The following is a 15,767-nucleotide window of genomic DNA, read 5'->3' on the forward strand; positions in this document are numbered from 1 at the left end:
TGATGATGATGATGCAGTAGTAGCTTGGAATAAAAGCTTATATACTTGTATGAGTGTGATAAATTGTTAATGTATGCTAGTATTCAGATAACTACATAAACGGAGATTCCGATAATCAATTCCTCTAGTAGAACAAAACTACAATAGTATATCTTATCACACTGATCACATGCCCTTCCCATCCAAAACAGGAATACCTAGCTAGCTAGCCTTATCGATAAGATAGCGGTCAACAACAACAACAACCAACATCACACCTCACCCCAGCTCAGTCCAGCTCACTCCATCTCCATCTCCGCAATCCAACCAAAGCAAATCAAATCCATCTCAATTCTTAAATCTACTAGCCCTCCCTCCCTCTCCTCAACTCTTCTACTCAATCAGCTGATTCACCGATCATCACAATTCCATAATACTAATACTGAAAATGAAAACAAGAATAACCTACCTCCAACCCCCCTCCTCGCCATTCACCTCCACCCAAGCAAGCCTCACCCCGACGTCCCTAAGAATCAGTGATTTGGATGCCGCGAAGGAAGTTCGTGTCACAGTTGATGTTGCTGAGGTGGTTGATGATGAGGTAGGTATATTGCCCTTTCTTTCTACTATCTTGATCAAATCAAGATAGATTAGCTAATTATATGTGACGTTTCATGAATTCAGGTCCGAGGGATTCTAAGCGGTTTGCATGAAGTACATATTCGCTGGGCGAGGGAAGATCCCTATGTGGTTGTGGCGCCGTTCGGGAGTAGGGTTCCTGCTGGGGTGGGGGTGGGAGTTAGTCCTCTGAAGAGGAATGAAGAGGGGGGTGGGGAAGGGGTATGTCGTCTTCTAAGGAGGATGTTTGGGACGAAGGGGATTGAGTGTAGAAATTATGAGGTATGTGTTTGACTTTCGTTTCTACTTGTGGGGTATGTACATGTGATGCTGATTCTGTATATGTAGGACTCCTTCACCACTCCTCCTGTTCTCTCTACGCGATTCGCTTCCACGTCTACGTATCAATTCCATTCTGCCCTGCCGGAACATAATCTTGGGGAGTACATCGTGGAGAATATCTGTCGCGGGGAGGGTTCTGCGTGCGCTGCGGATTGGGGCACTGCTGATAGCATTGATGTGGACTATGATGCGGTGTCGCGGTCGCTGGTGGTCTCTGGGTACTGGGGCCAGCCTAGTACTTCGGAGGGATGGACGGAGGAGATTCGTGCGCCGGGGGAGAGTCGTGATCGGGTTGAAGTTGGGTTGTTGGGGACGGAGAAGGCGGTCGAGGCGGAGGAGATTAAGGTTGGTGGGTTGTTGGGTGTTGTCGGGGTGGATAAGGAGTTGAGTATGCATCCATCCCCTTCCTTTTGTTTTTGTGTGTTGTTGAGGGAATGATAGCTGACGGTTTAGAACCCACGTTGTTCTCCTTCCCTTCCAGACACCATGTCCTCCCTCGCGAGGCGACTTTCGATGTCTCCTTCCCCCGTCCGACGGGCACGCATCCTACCATGACCATTTCTCTGTCCCCCGCTGCATTGGAGTATCCTGCTGCGCCGGACGACACAACCTGTGCGCTGCATGCGTATCTGACGCTGCCGTCGTATATCTTCGGCGACAAGTACCAGCTGAGCACGGATGATCCGCTGTTCCTGGACTCGCATCATCTAGTGGCGTTGCGGGCAGTAAGCGGAGCAACGGACCTGGAGGCCCCGGATTGGTTTGTCCCGCATTGGGGTTCGAATTGGCTGCTTGAGCTGGCTACGCCTCCTGAAGGCCAGGTGCCCGAGGAGTGGAACGTCACGGTGCCGCTGCATCTGCGGTATCTGCGTCCGTCGGAGACTGGGTACCGCTCCGCAGGGGTGCCGTGGCCGGTAGTCTTCTGGGCTTGCACAGCGGAAGAGGGCACGAAGATGGGCACGAACCCGTTCGATCGGGTGAACCTAGGTTGGGATGGTATGTTCGGCCCCCGGACGATGTTCTACCAGGTGCATCCTAGTGGAGAAAAGGCCCGGCACGTTGAAGAGTTGGATGTGCCGGTGCTCCGGTTAGAAGAGGGAGGGTTCTTCAGCAGCAAGACGGTGGAGCTGGGCACGATGGCAGCGATTGTTCTAGGCTTGCTGTGGGTATTGTGGAAGCTGGGTAGTGTGGCGCGGTCTTCCGGACAGAAGAAGATCGACAAGGAGAAGAAGTCGCAGTAATCATCCCTCCCACACATTCCAACCTCGGCAATGTGTTTAGGCACCAATCTGCCGCCGCTATACATCAGTGTACATAAACCGCTCCATATCAAAGCTGCCCAAACTAGGAATATCAATTAGCAGATCACTCAACCACGAGAATCCCGGATAGTCAGCCAACGAATGATGCGGCTCCGTAGAATCACCACCACCAGCATCAGTCGCAGGCGTACCCCCCAGCCCCATTTCAATCTGGTCCGCCCCCGCCCCCGAATTGACCCTGAGCACATCCTTCAACGCCTTCGTATCCTCCTCCTTCCTGCGCTGATGCAACAAAATCAGCAGATACGCCGTACTATACGCCTCGCGCATCACCTCCGTATCATACGCGGCCGCCACCTCGCGCAGCGTGCGCATCGCACCCCCCAACATGACCAACGACGCCCGATTATCTATCGCCAAGAGCGTGCACACCACCTGAAATGGCACGTTCGCGATCTGATGCCACGGACAGGTCGTCGCGACCATCTCTCTCGCTGCCTGCAGACCTTTCACGGAGAGAGCCAGCACGCGGTCAAGCAGGTCCCCGGAGATAATACAGTTCAGGGCGCGCAAACGCCGGTAGATGCAGAGCATGAGGTTACATTGCACGAGAATCAACTGGGGTAAGACATGGGTTTGGTCGAGGACGTTGCGGAGGGCAGATTCGAGGTCTGGAGGGTCGGTGGTTTTGTTTGTGTTTGGGTCGAGGCTTTCGGACATGGGTAAGAGGGTGAAGATTTCTGGGGTGCCCGGGACGCGCGGCGTCGGAGGCAGGGATGTTGCGCCGTGGAGGACGACGCGGGAGCGGGCGAGCTCGAACGAGATCCAGACGTTGAGATGGCGGGCCATGCCGAAGAGGCGGCGGCGGAGGTCGGGGTCGACTGGGGTGGGAAGTTGGTTAATGGCGTCGGAGGAGGGTTGCTCGAGGTGCAGGCCTGTTGCTTCGATGAGGTGCATTAGGGTGCAGCTGGCTGTCCAGGCGAGGTTCGGGGTCGAGGTTAGGCGGAGGTAGGAGACGCGGAGGACCCATGCTGTTACGGTGTCGAGGGTGGGGGTCGTGTCTGATAGCATGTTTTGGTCGAGGATGAGCCGGGCTGTCTCCGCGAGTTGGAGCTCTGTTGCGCTGGATTGTCTCCGGGAGAAAAGGTAGCCGAAGGCTGCGACGCCGGCGAGGACGGCGTCGTAGGGCCCGTAAAGGAGGGCCGAGTCGGCGGTAGGTGGGAGCCAGCGGCGACTGACTTGGCGGAGGAGGGTGTCGCGGTCGATGAATGGGTAGCATGGGTCGACTTTGTCGAAGAAGATGGCTACCAGGGAGCGCATCTCGTCCTGCGAGATGGTGTCCACGATGGGGACTACTTTGGGGGCGGATGGTGGTGGCATTGATGGAAGTGGGAGATGGCGCGCGCCCACGTTCCATGCGAATAGATGCATCTTGGGCGCATTGGTGGGATCCACCTTGAGGCCGAGGCGCCTGGCGAATGCTGCGCCGGAGTTGGCATCTAGCGAGCTGAGCCGGGCTGCTGTCTCCTCTGGGGAGATCTTGGGCTCGTGGCGCGGAGGATGCGCTGCATCAGGGGCTGCTGCAGAGTCTGCCGGTGCGGCGGACTGCAGCTGGAATAGTCTGGCATCGCGCTTTCTGCGCGATTGGAGGTCATAGTGGCAGTCGGAGCCGAACTGGGCGCATGTTGTGCATGGCTGGTCGCCGGAGCATTTGCGCTTGCGCGATTGGCATAGTGTGCAGGCAACACGGGAACGCTTCCTAGAGGGTTCAGCCATGTCTCCCTCGGTAGACCGTGTCCATGACCGGAGGGTCTGAGGTGTAGATAGGTGTAGAGGTGGAATAAGATCAGGGAGTTGATTACGGTCAGTTGATGTTGATAATAGTTAACTAGTGCGGAGCATGTGATGTGCTGGTGAGTCAGCTTGGCTTGTGCGGAGCATTAATAGTTATCCACACCTTATCTCTATCTCTATCTCTACTTCCTAATCTGCATCGGACCGACGAGAATCGCAAGGCTCCCAACAGTGGTTATGGAGTGCCACTCTATCGTTCTTTACTCAGTCAATGCGTTGAGAGGTTGAATAGCCATGGAGAGATCTTATTTCAAATCAACCAACAGCACAGTGCAACGTAAGACATCCACAAATACAAACATCGGAGCCGGAGTCTCGCAGGCTCCGCTCCGTTCAGCCCCCATGAGAGCATGCCAGCAGTAGTTTATCTTGTCTGGCGAGTACCATGCCTGTGTAACCGTGTAACTCGAGTCAAAATGCCGACAGTACGGGCTTGTACAAACTGTGTCCGAGCAAAGACGAGATGTGCCCTTAGTGGGGCCTCCGGGACATGTGAACGGTTAGTCCGCTCTCATTGATGTCCTGGCCATGCTGATAGTCTGGTAGATGCGTACGCCTCCGGAAGACCTGCCAGTCATCGCCTCCCGTGCGTAAGCGTCGTGTTGTGGCCAAAGCCTCTGCAAAAGATGTCCAGAAGCTTGAGGAGAAGCTGGATGGATTGTACAGTATCCTCCAGGGCCAGACGGGCCTGCTGAACGGATCGAACCCGTCGGCCCAGGAGCATGCAGTTCCAGCACCTCATACGGACGAAGCCGTATCGCTGTCTGTATCTCTACCGCAGAGTATATCAGGCGCAACATGTAGTCCAGCTGCTCCTTTCGAGCAGCCTCGAACAGCTTCTCACGAGCCTAACGGTGATGACGCCGAGGTGTACTTGGCTAGGTTCCGCTCCGATTTTATCGGCCATCTGCCCTTTCTTGATATCCCAGTCTCTCAAACTGCCCATCAGCTGCGTCAGGGGAGTCCGCTGCTGTGGCTAGCGGTAATGACTGTGGCATCTACGCGGACAACGCAGCAGAAAGCCATGTCCAGGCAGATGAGAGAGATATTTGGTCGCGAGGCGTTTGTAGAAGGCACAAGGAGTATAGACTTTCTGTTGGCGGTTCTGGTATACGCTACCTGGGATCGTTACTACGCCCTTGATAAGCCGCTTTTCACTAGTTTGATGCAGTTGGCTATCGCAATTGTATACGACCTAGGCTTGGACAAACCACCGGCGCAGGACCCGAGTCTTTTGCTTAGCTATGATTTGAAGGGGCACAATCGGCCGTTCCACTACTCTCGGCTGCCTACCATGCAGGAACGCAGGGCTTTGCTGGGGTGCTTTCTTGTTAGCTTCACGTTGGTAAACTCCACTTGAGTATAGATGCTGTCTAACATTCCAAGGTCGAATGTGTCCCGAAACGGTGAGCCACTTCAGTGGACGCCCTCATTTGACGACTGTCTTCGTGTATTCGAAGAGCAAAAGGAATCAACCAATGATACCCTGCTGGTGCAGCTTGTCAAACTACGTCTCATCACAGGAAAGGTGATGGACGCACCAGTGACGGGGCCGGGCGACACTCACTTCCTGCGGCCATCGGCTCCAATATATTTGCAGTCATTTCAGAAGCAGATTCGCGAATTCCGATCACAAATACCTCCTGAACTCACTGACAACAGTAAGCTCCTAACCCCCATCGATTACCCAGCTAACGGCACACAGAGATCCTGCAAATGGAGCTATACAGCGCAGAAATGATGATCTACGAGATCGGCTTCTCGTCAGACCCAAGCATCTTTTCCCAGCAATCGAACAAGCAATTCGAATGTCTCTGTGCTTGTCTCCAGACTATCAAGTCCTGGACCAACACCATTTTAGCCCTGCAACCCGTTGAATATGTCGGGCTTTCATGCTTGATGTGCGCCAACATGGCACGCAGTTTCATCAACCTCTACCGTCTCACTGTCTGTGAGTACCCCGTCTGGGACCGCAAGCTGGTGCGGGAGACAATAGATGTGTCATGGGTACTGGAGACGGCGGCACAGCGGTTCACGCAGGTCAAAGAAGCAGCTGGACTGGATCCAGAAGGTACTCAAGAACTTGACTTCTTCATGATCATGGCAGCGAAAATGGAGGCTATGAAGATGTCGTGGGATACGGCGGTGATGCCAATGATGGAGGACTCTTGGGAGCCGACTTTGGATGATCTGGACTTGTTCTCTAGTGAATTCCGCAATATGTGGAGTTGGTGATTTTCTGCAGCAGGTAACTGTAGAAATACGAGATTTTTCGGTGCTTACCAACAAGCAGTCCCCCATCCATTTGCAAACGGAGGAATTTGAGGCATGGTCCGGTCCATCGGAGCGGAGTGTCATAGCTCCTACTCCGATTCACATATATCCAAAACCCTTCGTACATCCTTCCCATATATAAGGAGAAGCCATGTCATGGCTTTATCTTCAATGATAATCCCAATCATCTTCTTACCATTCTCAATCTCCAAATCCTCTTCACCCTCCATAAGCTGTCATCTCCCCAATACCACCACTGCCACAATTACTACAACATGCCCTTCCACCCCACCAAAGACATCCCCGACCTAACCGGCAAAACCATCCTCATCACCGGCGCCAACAGCGGTCTGGGCAAAGCCTCCGTGCTCGAATTCTCCCGGCACAACCCATCCCAAATCTGGCTCGCCGCGCGCAACCTCACCAAAGCACAATCCGCTGCAGACTCAATCAAACAACAAGTCCCCACAGCTCGCATCCACCTCCTAGAACTCGACCTCTCCTCCTTCTCCTCCGTTAAGCAAGCCGCATCGGTATTCCTCTCCACCGCCACCCGCCTCGACATCCTCATGCTCAACGCCGGCGTCATGGCCGCACCACCGGGAATGACGTCGGACGGACGATACGAAGTGCAATTCGGAACGAACTTCATGGGCCATGCGCTGCTCACGAGGCTGTTATTGCCCATTATGGAGAGGACAGCGAAGCGGGATGACGCTGGTGTAGGCGGTCGTGTGAGGATTGTGGCTGTGGCGTCGCATGGACAGCGGTATGCGCCGGCTGGGGGACTGCAGTTCGAGACTTTCAAGACGAATGGGGAGAGCATGGGTCCGTTTGCGAGGTATGGGCAGAGTAAGCTGGCTGTTGTGCTTTGGGTGAGGATGTTAGCGGAAGTATATCCGTGGTTGACTGCTGCTTCGATTGATCCGGGCGTGGTGGCCACGACGCTCGGCGATGGGGCTACGGGTGCGCCTGGATATATTCGGTTTTTGTTCAGGGTGGCGTTGGTTTTGAGGCTTGCGTCGAGTTTGGAGGTTGGGGTTAGGAATCAGCTTTGGGCGGCGGTGTCGAGAGAGGTGAGTAGTGGGGAGTATTATGATCCTGTTGGCGTGCTGGGGAAGTCGGCGTTTGGGAGGGATGGGGAGTTGGCGAGGAGGTTGTGGGAGTGGATGGAGGGGGAGTTGGATGGGTATTTGGGAAGAGATTGATTGTAAATGCAATTCATACTTTGCTCTTGTTGATGTTTGTTAATTGATTTCTTGGTTATATGGCTTGGATTTTCTGATATGGTACAATGTTGCACTGTGTAGAGTATGAGATATATATCAGACCGAATGGTTGCTCTTAGCTATCGTACTATAAGAATTTAATTCTTGATATACCTTAACTGTAAACTGATATAGATCAATCTTCATACCTCCTCCCATCAGGATACCCCATAAATCCCTCCAACTCCTTCAAATCCGGCATCCCCGCCGGTCCAGGCATATACAGCATATTCTCCCTCTCCGACGTCCCATTCCACCAGATCTCATTCTTATGCAACGCCTCCATGATCTTCGGCGCATCGATATACGTCCGGATCTCGACCATTTGATCCTGATACCACTTTGTCACCCACACGTTGATGATATCAAATGGGTCTCCTACACATCATCAGTACACTTCATCCCTCAAATATACAATATACTAAAGAATGGAAGTGATAATACCAGAATTCATTACCCCCTTGAAGTTTACCTCCTGCACCGACCATTGACTCTCACACCCCCCAATGATCGCAACTGGATGGATCTCAAACTTATCGGCATGATCCATGAACAATACACTCACTCTCCTTAGAGCATTCACATAAAAGTGCAGCAGATCGTTATAGTGTCCTGCTATTGGATGGTGTCCAACAACGGTGAAACTGACGTTCTTGTGGATAAGCGTGAAGAGCTTCGTCACGTCCTTTTCCAGAATCTTGAACGAGTCCCAGATGTGGGGTTGCGAGACGTAAGTGCAGTTTGTCGAGGGATTCTCGAAGTGAAAGCCCTCGCGAGGAGGGTCTGAGGGGGATGGAGGGATGAGGCCATCGCCCGTGCAGGGGTGGTCTTTATTAGGATCATTGGGGTCGATGAGGCCGGTGCCGTTGCAGTGGGGGTCGTCTAGAGGTTGAGAGTCTGTAGGAGAGGGGGCGAGAAGGGTTTGATCATTGTTGGTGTTGATGTTACGGTTGGGGAGGGTAAGGGTGAGTGTTAGGGCTGAGAGAAGGAAGATTATGAGGATGAGGTGCATTGGTGTTATATCGGATTAATATACTAGTTTGATGTTTATAGTTTTGATGCATGACACATAGTGCAATGTATGTTTCTATTGAAGTTTTATGTATTGGTCTAATCAAGTCTCCGAACGCATAATTTGCCGGGTATCACGGTCATGTATGCTGCAAAAATGAGCCGGTGCTGCATTGGAAAGCTCTGTGGTTAGTTCAGCAGACTGTCCGCAGCTGGTTGGCCCCTCTGGTTACAGTTGCACATTAGTCTGGGATGTGTGTGAGCAATGCGACGACTCAATTGGTTGTCAAGTAATAAACATCTTCCTTGTGCTGACTAGCGGTGTAACACTCGGCGCCAACTTGCAATTTATATACCATCACCTTCTACTATCCAGCAGTCGTGGTTGTATACAATGAGCTGGAATAACCCCAGCATTCTTAATTGTCGTCCGGGGATAGACTATTTATATTAGTCAAGAATATGCCGGAAAGAGAGAATGAAGCTATCAGTTATGTAAAAGTTAGTCACCAAGATCTGCCATACTTGGGGTTATCAGAACCACGAAACCCACAAAGTGGAGAGACTTACATCAATAGTGAGTCATGGCGAGTGCTCAGTGGAAGGGAAGGGAGAGCCCGCCCCCTGTTTGGGGCAGCCATGGAATGGCTGGGCAGCTGTTCCTGTTGTTGAGCTGCACTAATCCTTACTGTTCAGAGGAACTGGGGTTCATTATTGAAGAAAAAATGGATCCATCAAGTGAAGGGCGCGAGAATCGGCGGAAGAGTGAGTCAAGGGAATGAATAAAACCCTGCCAAAGTTGGCCTCCCCGATAGCGGACTGTCGAATGGCCGCCCTCCGATTGGCCGGACACGCACCACCAAGTCGGTGAGTGAGGAAAGCACGTGCCACCCGACCGGGCCGGCACACTTTTTCCCTTCTTTTTTAATCTCTTGGTCCCTCCCTCTCTTTCTCTCCCTTTCCTTTCTTCTCCGTATCCCAGATTACTCCCCCCAGAATCATCAACGCACTTCCATGTCTAACTAATTAGACCCCCTCCCATCTCCAATCAATCTTGTATACCAATCCTCAGTGACTGGTAACAGCACAGTCGCGCTTATGCGTTTGGCACCTTCCGTCTTCACTTCTCAGGTACGTTGTCTACCACAGCACTATGGGTTCCCCATGGCTACTCCGCATTCCCCTCCCCGCCACTATCGTCACTCGTCATGGCTATCCCATCATCGAATTGAAAGGCATTGATAGAATACTGACATGATATCTGTAGGACTACATCTCGGATCACCTCTGGAAAGCTTCCGGAAACTTCTGAATCCACTTCACACAACCCGCCGTATTCTTCTTTCACATCAAATAAATCCTATCACAATGTTCGCTCGTGTGTTCAAGGCCATGCCCGCCAGGGCCCCTGCCTTCACTTCCGTGAATGCTTCTATCCAGTCCCGCTTCATGGCTACCGTCCGTCAGGGACGTCCCGCCACTGAACGTGCCACTTTCACGATCCGAGATGGCCCCATCTTCCATGGAAAGTCCTTTGGAGCCCGTTCCAACATTTCCGGTGAAGCCGTCTTCACCACCTCTCTGGTCGGATACCCCGAGTCCTTGACCGACCCCTCCTACCGTGGTCAGATCCTGGTCTTCACCCAGCCTCTGATCGGTAACTACGGTGTCCCCTCTGCCGAGAGGGACCAGCACGGTCTGCTCAAGTACTTTGAGTCTCCCAACCTCCAGGCCGCTGGTGTCGTCGTGGCCGATGTGGCTGAGCAGTACAGCCACTGGACCGCCGTCGAGAGTCTGGGTGAATGGTGTGCCCGTGAGGGTGTGCCCGCCATCTCCGGCGTCGACACTCGTGCCATTGTCACCTACCTCCGTGAGCAGGGTTCTTCCCTCGCTCGTATCACCGTCGGTGAGGAGTACGACGCTGACCAGGATGAGGCCTTCGTCGACCCTGAGCAGATCCACTTGGTCCGCCAGGTCAGCACCAAGGCTCCTTTCCACGTCAGCGCCGCCGACCCCCAGTGCCACGTCGCTGTGCTCGACTGCGGTGTCAAGGAGAACATCCTGCGTAGCTTGGTCAGCCGCGGAGCCAGCATCACTGTGTTCCCCTTCGACTACCCCATCCACAAGGTCGCCCACCACTTCGATGGTGTCTTCATCTCCAACGGCCCCGGTGACCCGACTCACTGTCAGGACACCGTCTACCACCTCCGTCGCCTGATGGAGACTTCCCAGGTGCCCATCTTCGGTATCTGTCTGGGTCACCAGCTCCTGGCTCTGGCCAACGGTGCTCGCACCATCAAGCTCAAGTATGGTAACCGTGCCCACAACATCCCGGCTCTGGACACCACTACTGGCCGCTGCCACATCACCAGCCAGAACCACGGTTACGCCGTGGATGCTTCCACCCTGCCTTCCGACTGGAAGCCCTACTTTGTCAACTTGAACGATTCTAGCAACGAGGGTATGATCCACAAGACTCGTCCCATCTTCAGCACCCAGTTCCACCCCGAGGCCAAGGGCGGTCCCCTGGACTCCTCTTACCTCTTCGACATCTACCTGGACAGCGTCGTCAAGTACAAGAACCACCAGCTGGCGTTCCACCCCAACCGGAACACCGTCCCCAGCCCTCTCTTGGTTGACCTCTTGGCCAAGGAGCGTGTGGGCGTCCAGCCTACCATTGGCATGCAGAACGTGGCCGCTGCCGCCGCTGCCGCTTAAAGGAATGTCATTTGGAACTGGAGTTTGGGTTTGGGTTTAGGTCGGAATATCTTTGGTTGTACATGATTCATTCGGTTTAGTTTGGGTACATTTCGGTTTAGGAATATATTTTTACTTCACACATATCTCCACTGTACTTTTCCACTCCATAGTAATGTAGATACTAAGCCGTATTCCCTCATATCTGAAGGATGAGAAAGTCCAATATGAGGTCCCGTGACATTAGTCATCCGTGATTAGACCAAGAGCGTGTAGAGTGAAGTGGTTTCCAAACGTGGTTACAGTCGTTGTGCCCATGCCTGCAGATGTTCACACGTAGTACTTGCATTCGTATCAACGTCCGATCCCTCAAGCAGATATGGAGATCTGTTTCAAACCAGCCTTGTGTCCGCAAGACCTCGTTGACGTCCACCTTCACTCCCCCTAAGTCAGATAAGACGAACCGGGATACAGACGCGTCCAACGCTTCTCGAAAATCAACCGCAAAGCCTAGCAAGCCACAGTACAGGCTGGTTGAAGACGTCGAAGACCTGCACAGATACTGCCCCGGAGGATACCATCCTCTAGAGCTCGGAGACGACCTAAATAAGGGTCGATATCGACTGGTTGACAAACTCGGGTATGGAGGATACTCGACTATATGGCTAGCCCGGGACCAACACCGGGCCAGATACGTGGCAGTCAAAGTAACTACTGCTGATGCTAGCACCTCTACACCTGAGGCTAGTCTTCTATCCTCTATGAGAAATCCACCTCTTGGACTAGGAAGTGAGATCACCCCACGACTCTTAGATGAATTCTGGATTGCCGGGCCCAATGGGAAGCATAGATGTATCGTTACTCCGCCAGCACGTATGAGCTTGTTTGATGCCAAAGAAGCATCGACGTTTGGTCTTTTTCACCTGGATGTTGCGCGATCAATCATTGCTCGGCTTATTCGTGGGGTCGCATTCCTTCACAGCCAAGATATTGTACATGGCGGTATGTAATATCTATGAATGTGTATAGCTGGATTGGTTCACTGACTCCAACAATCTCCCAAGACCTCCATCTCGGCAACATCCTAGTTCAATTTCCTAGGGAAGGTATCGATACCCTCTCCACCGCAGAGCTATACGAGAATTTCGGAGAGCCCTACTCCGAAGCCGTGATTCGTCTCGACAGCAAGCCATTATCATCAAATAATATACCCGCACGCGTGTTCATCCCCAGCTGGTACGGCGTTCGCAGTGACGATATTAATCTCGGGGAAGCGAAGATCCTCCTTAGTGATTTCGGCGAATCGTTCAACCCACACGAAACAGCCAGATTCTCTTCGAAGACTCTTCCTCTCCTTCAGTCACCAGAAGCTAGATTCTCTAACGAGCCGCTCTCCTTCCCCTCGGATGTTTGGACACTTGCCTGCACCATCTGGGAGGTCTTCGGCCAGCGGCCTTTATTTCAGGCCTTTTTCGCTACTCCTGACCGTGTCACTGCCGAGCAAGTAGAAACCCTCGGTGTTTTACCTCCTGAGTGGTGGGAGAAGTGGAGCGGACGACACGAATGGTTCAATGAAGAAGAGGGCGAGCTGGATTTGAAGAAAAAGTCTAGGGGTCCTGATGGTGTGCGTATGTCCTGGGATCAGAGGTTCGAGTACTGTGTACAGGAGCCTCGGGCTCAGGCGGGCCTGGAAATTGTGTCGGAGACTGAGAGGAGGGCGTTCAGGGCGATGCTTCTGTCGATGTTGGCCTTCCGGCCGAATGGAAGAGCGACAGCACAGCAGGTTTTGTGCTCGGATTGGATGAGGGATTGGGGCCAGCCGGCTCTCGATAGGGCTGGAGTAATATGAAACCTGAGATGGGGAGGGAAAAGGCTATGGTTGTTCTTAAGATTCAAGTAGTACTAATCTTTAAGTGCGTACATACTACTATTGTGATATATACATTATACTACAAAGGCAGAGATCTCACTCAGACATATATAGTACACAATATAGTCACTAGACCCACCCCCTCATCCAACTAACTGCTTCCCAGACACCTAGTACAGCGGCAGGTCATAAGCATCGAAATCATACACCCAAGTCTGGTACGACTCCTCATCAAAGACACAAGTCAATTCGGTCCCGTTGTTCACGAAGTAAGGTCTCAACGGCCAAGCACACAATTGCTGAACCTGACCATAGTTCTCACCCTCCTGGACCGTAGCATTCAAGCGATCCGGCTTCTGGCCGTTCTCCACCCAATCAAACAACGTAGGCAGCGTACTCTGCGGCCAGCCGCCATTGGGCTGGTCCGTGCTGTACGAGCAGTGTGCAGCACCAGGGACAAGGTACAGACGGTTCCAGTCGTTCAGGGCGTCGGAGGACTCGTTGAAGGAGAGGGAGGAGTACATCGTTTTGCGGACGGATTCGTGGTAGTGGACCGAGGAGCCGGTGGGGATACTGGGGTCCGATTCACCGTGGACGTGGATGATCTTGCCGCCGTTGGAGTGGAACGGGGTCAGGTCGGGCCAGGTAGTTTGCAGGACGTCTTCGTAGCGTTGCCAGCCCAGAGTCATCCATTTCGTCATGACATCGTAGGTGACGTTGTCAAGGGTGGAGAGGTTGTCGACGTCGTAGAGTTCGAGGAACTTGGCAACCCATTCGCCGCCGAGGGAGGTGATGTCCAGTTCCCAGGAGTCAGTGTCGGAGTTGTATTGCGTTTCGGCATCGTCGAAAGTCGCACTGGGCTGGTACCAGATGTAGGCACGCTTGCCGTCAAGGGTCTTCAGGCCATCGAGGATCTTGGCGGCGACGGCGGCGCCTTCTTTGGTGACGGTGCCATTTTGGGCTGGGGTGGTGTTGCTGGTGGAGAGACGTTTCTTGAGCACAGTGGTGGTGGTTTCGGCGGGGCAGTAGTAGGGGGCGCCGATGGTGGAGTTAACATTGAAATGCAGCTTGCAGAGGTCGGTGCGGGCGACGACCCCATCCTTCTTGCCGTCGAGGGCGTCGCAGGCGGCAATAGTCATGTTGTTGATCTTCTCAAGCTCGCAGGGCGGGGGATAGTAGCCCATGGTGTATTCGACGAGACCAGGGTAGAGGTGGTTGGGCTGCTGCTGGCCGTAGCGAATGGCAGGGGCGCCGATGACAGCGCCGTCCCATTCCTCGCCGAAGCGCTGGACTTGGGACCAGCCCTCGCGGCCACCTTCGGAGCAGCCCTGGTAGTAGGCGTAGAGTTTGGAGGAGCCGAGATCGAAGAAGTTCTTGGTGAAGGCCTTGCCGACGGCGCTGAGTTCATAGTGGGCTTGGTAGCCGAACATGTAGAGGGCCTGGCGGTCGATGGTACCGTTGGCCTTCAGGAAGACGGCGTCGAATTCAGTGGAAAAACTACCAAAACCACCGTCCGTCTGACCGGAGGCAGCGCCGTACATGACACCACCGGGTAGGTCAGAGCCGTCGCCGTTAATGGCATAGCCGAAACCACCAGTGGAGAGCCAGCGGTTCTTGAAGTCGGCTGGGGCAGGGAGCCAGAACTGCAGCAGGACTTGGTCGTCGAGGCCATCGTGGGTGTAGGCCAGGGTGACGTTACAGAAATCGAATGTGGAGGCAGGCCAGAAGGCCGTGGAGGCGGAGCTGTAGTTGTAGACCGGGTTGGCAGTGACAGAGGTGGTGTCCACGGTGATGCCCATGAGGGGGCTGCTGGGGGCCACGGAACGAGCGTAGGAGGATGTGCAGACATCCGCCAGGCTGGTTGCCTGAGCAAGGGAGAGTGTGGCCGTGCCGGCCAGAAGGCTCATCTTGGAGCGCATTGCGAGAGAGTGACTGAAAAGAGGGACTTTCAATGCGTGGAAAGAATGCGCTTGCCGGTGTGAACTACTGGGCAGATACCAGCTGGCGGTAGAGTGGATTTATATCATCCATGAAATCGACAATGGCCGTTGCCTGCTTGTAGTACTGTTATTATCGTCATGGTATCCCGCCAAGGCCATGCAATCGATGTATCTAGATTAAGGAGGACAAGCATCATCGACCCACTACGGACATCCGTAAACAAGGGAGAGACAGGAAAAGCCATTGGTCAAGGGAGAAGATGTACGCGTCCCCTGGGTTCGAAAGTGAAATGTTTAGTGACTGTCCCGCGGCATAGATCGTCAGGCACCGTTCGTGTCATCTGTGGACCGGTTAGCTCGGAATTAACGGATGAAGAGTACGTCGATCGGCAGCGTATTTGCTTACCATGAACATGCTGGATGAGATCCGCGGTGGGGGATGATAATGCTAATTCTCTTTGAAGGCAAATCCTAGCAGCAAAGGGACTGACGTGGTGAAGGATGATAGCAAAAGAGGGCAACACACAGAGAAGGAGGGCGCTGGAGATGGAGTAGAAAGATGGGGGAAGTTGCTTTATCCGATGGGGCACGATAAGCCCGAGAAAAGCGGGTGGTTCCAGCCCAATAAGGAAGTTAAATCCTATAGTGCGCA

General features: G+C 53.4%; 8 protein-coding genes across 8 annotated transcripts; 5 read left to right on the top strand and 3 right to left on the bottom strand.

Annotated features, from left to right (window-relative positions):
- Positions 1–427: 427 nt before the first annotated feature.
- BO85DRAFT_496766 (uncharacterized protein) lies at positions 428–2,209 on the top strand (the record flags this gene model as incomplete). Its single annotated transcript, XM_025663968.1, has 4 exons — positions 428–580; positions 664–879; positions 946–1,327; positions 1,393–2,209. The coding sequence occupies 4 exons, from the start codon at positions 428–430 to the stop codon at positions 2,178–2,180; spliced, it is 1,539 nt and encodes a 512-aa protein (XP_025514726.1). The 3' UTR covers positions 2,181–2,209.
- Positions 2,016–4,138, bottom strand: BO85DRAFT_41681 (putative C6 transcription factor). Its single transcript, XM_025657752.1, has one exon. It carries the CDS (start codon positions 3,975–3,977, stop codon positions 2,238–2,240), a length of 1,740 nt encoding a protein of 579 aa, XP_025514727.1. The 5' UTR covers positions 3,978–4,138; the 3' UTR covers positions 2,016–2,237.
- A 333-nt stretch (positions 4,139–4,471) lies between these two features.
- Positions 4,472–6,290, top strand: BO85DRAFT_373743 (uncharacterized protein; the record flags this gene model as incomplete). The annotated part of the gene is made up of 4 exons (XM_025656094.1): positions 4,472–4,554; positions 4,602–5,396; positions 5,442–5,716; positions 5,761–6,290. 4 exons carry the CDS (start codon positions 4,472–4,474, stop codon positions 6,288–6,290), a joined length of 1,683 nt encoding a protein of 560 aa, XP_025514728.1.
- Positions 6,291–6,604: 314 nt separating this feature from the next.
- On the top strand, positions 6,605–7,537 carry BO85DRAFT_496770 (short-chain dehydrogenase/reductase; the record flags this gene model as incomplete). Its single annotated transcript, XM_025663969.1, has 1 exon — positions 6,605–7,537. One exon carries the CDS (start codon positions 6,605–6,607, stop codon positions 7,535–7,537), a length of 933 nt encoding a protein of 310 aa, XP_025514729.1.
- Positions 7,538–7,670: 133 nt separating this feature from the next.
- Positions 7,671–8,647, bottom strand: BO85DRAFT_450201 (uncharacterized protein). Its single transcript, XM_025660319.1, has 2 exons — positions 8,042–8,647; positions 7,671–7,975 (listed from the first exon to the last, which is right to left on the bottom strand). Exons 1-2 carry the CDS (start codon positions 8,607–8,609, stop codon positions 7,734–7,736), a joined length of 810 nt encoding a protein of 269 aa, XP_025514730.1. The 5' UTR covers positions 8,610–8,647; the 3' UTR covers positions 7,671–7,733.
- Positions 8,648–9,603: 956 nt separating this feature from the next.
- On the top strand, positions 9,604–11,449 carry cpa1 (carbamoyl-phosphate synthase (glutamine-hydrolyzing) CPA1). Its single transcript, XM_025660320.1, has 2 exons — positions 9,604–9,739; positions 9,876–11,449. Exon 2 carries the CDS (start codon positions 9,977–9,979, stop codon positions 11,324–11,326), a length of 1,350 nt encoding a protein of 449 aa, XP_025514731.1. The 5' UTR covers positions 9,604–9,739; positions 9,876–9,976; the 3' UTR covers positions 11,327–11,449.
- Positions 11,450–11,623: 174 nt separating this feature from the next.
- BO85DRAFT_399134 (kinase-like protein) lies at positions 11,624–13,266 on the top strand. The gene is made up of 2 exons (XM_025657085.1): positions 11,624–12,307; positions 12,370–13,266. The coding sequence occupies exons 1-2, from the start codon at positions 11,632–11,634 to the stop codon at positions 13,152–13,154; spliced, it is 1,461 nt and encodes a 486-aa protein (XP_025514732.1). The 5' UTR covers positions 11,624–11,631; the 3' UTR covers positions 13,155–13,266.
- BO85DRAFT_450203 (tannase and feruloyl esterase) lies at positions 13,227–14,636 on the bottom strand. Its single transcript, XM_025660321.1, has one exon. It carries the CDS (start codon positions 14,603–14,605, stop codon positions 13,346–13,348), a length of 1,260 nt encoding a protein of 419 aa, XP_025514733.1. The 5' UTR covers positions 14,606–14,636; the 3' UTR covers positions 13,227–13,345.
- Between the last annotated feature and the right edge of the window lie 1,131 nt (positions 14,637–15,767).

Source organism: Aspergillus piperis (assembly GCF_003184755.1).
Source record: "Aspergillus piperis CBS 112811 unplaced genomic scaffold BO85scaffold_11, whole genome shotgun sequence".
NCBI classification, from domain to species: domain Eukaryota; kingdom Fungi; phylum Ascomycota; class Eurotiomycetes; order Eurotiales; family Aspergillaceae; genus Aspergillus; species Aspergillus piperis.

Bases quoted from the DNA above. Each gene is read 5' to 3' on its own strand.
- BO85DRAFT_41681 (XM_025657752.1), bottom strand. From the start codon at position 3,977: ATGGCTGAACCCTCTAGGAAGCGTTCCCGTGTTGCCTGCACACTATGC.
- BO85DRAFT_450201 (XM_025660319.1), bottom strand. From the start codon at position 8,609: ATGCACCTCATCCTCATAATCTTCCTTCTCTCAGCCCTAACACTCACC. The intron at 7,976-8,041 runs GTATTATCACTT...GATGATGTGTAG, and splicing joins CAAGGGGGTAATGAATTCTG to GAGACCCATTTGATATCATC.
- cpa1 (XM_025660320.1), top strand. From the start codon at position 9,977: ATGTTCGCTCGTGTGTTCAAGGCCATGCCCGCCAGGGCCCCTGCCTTC.
- BO85DRAFT_399134 (XM_025657085.1), top strand. From the start codon at position 11,632: ATGTTCACACGTAGTACTTGCATTCGTATCAACGTCCGATCCCTCAAG. The intron at 12,308-12,369 runs GTATGTAATATC...CAATCTCCCAAG, and splicing joins CCAAGATATTGTACATGGCG to ACCTCCATCTCGGCAACATC.
- BO85DRAFT_450203 (XM_025660321.1), bottom strand. From the start codon at position 14,605: ATGTTCGGCTACCAAGCCCACTATGAACTCAGCGCCGTCGGCAAGGCC.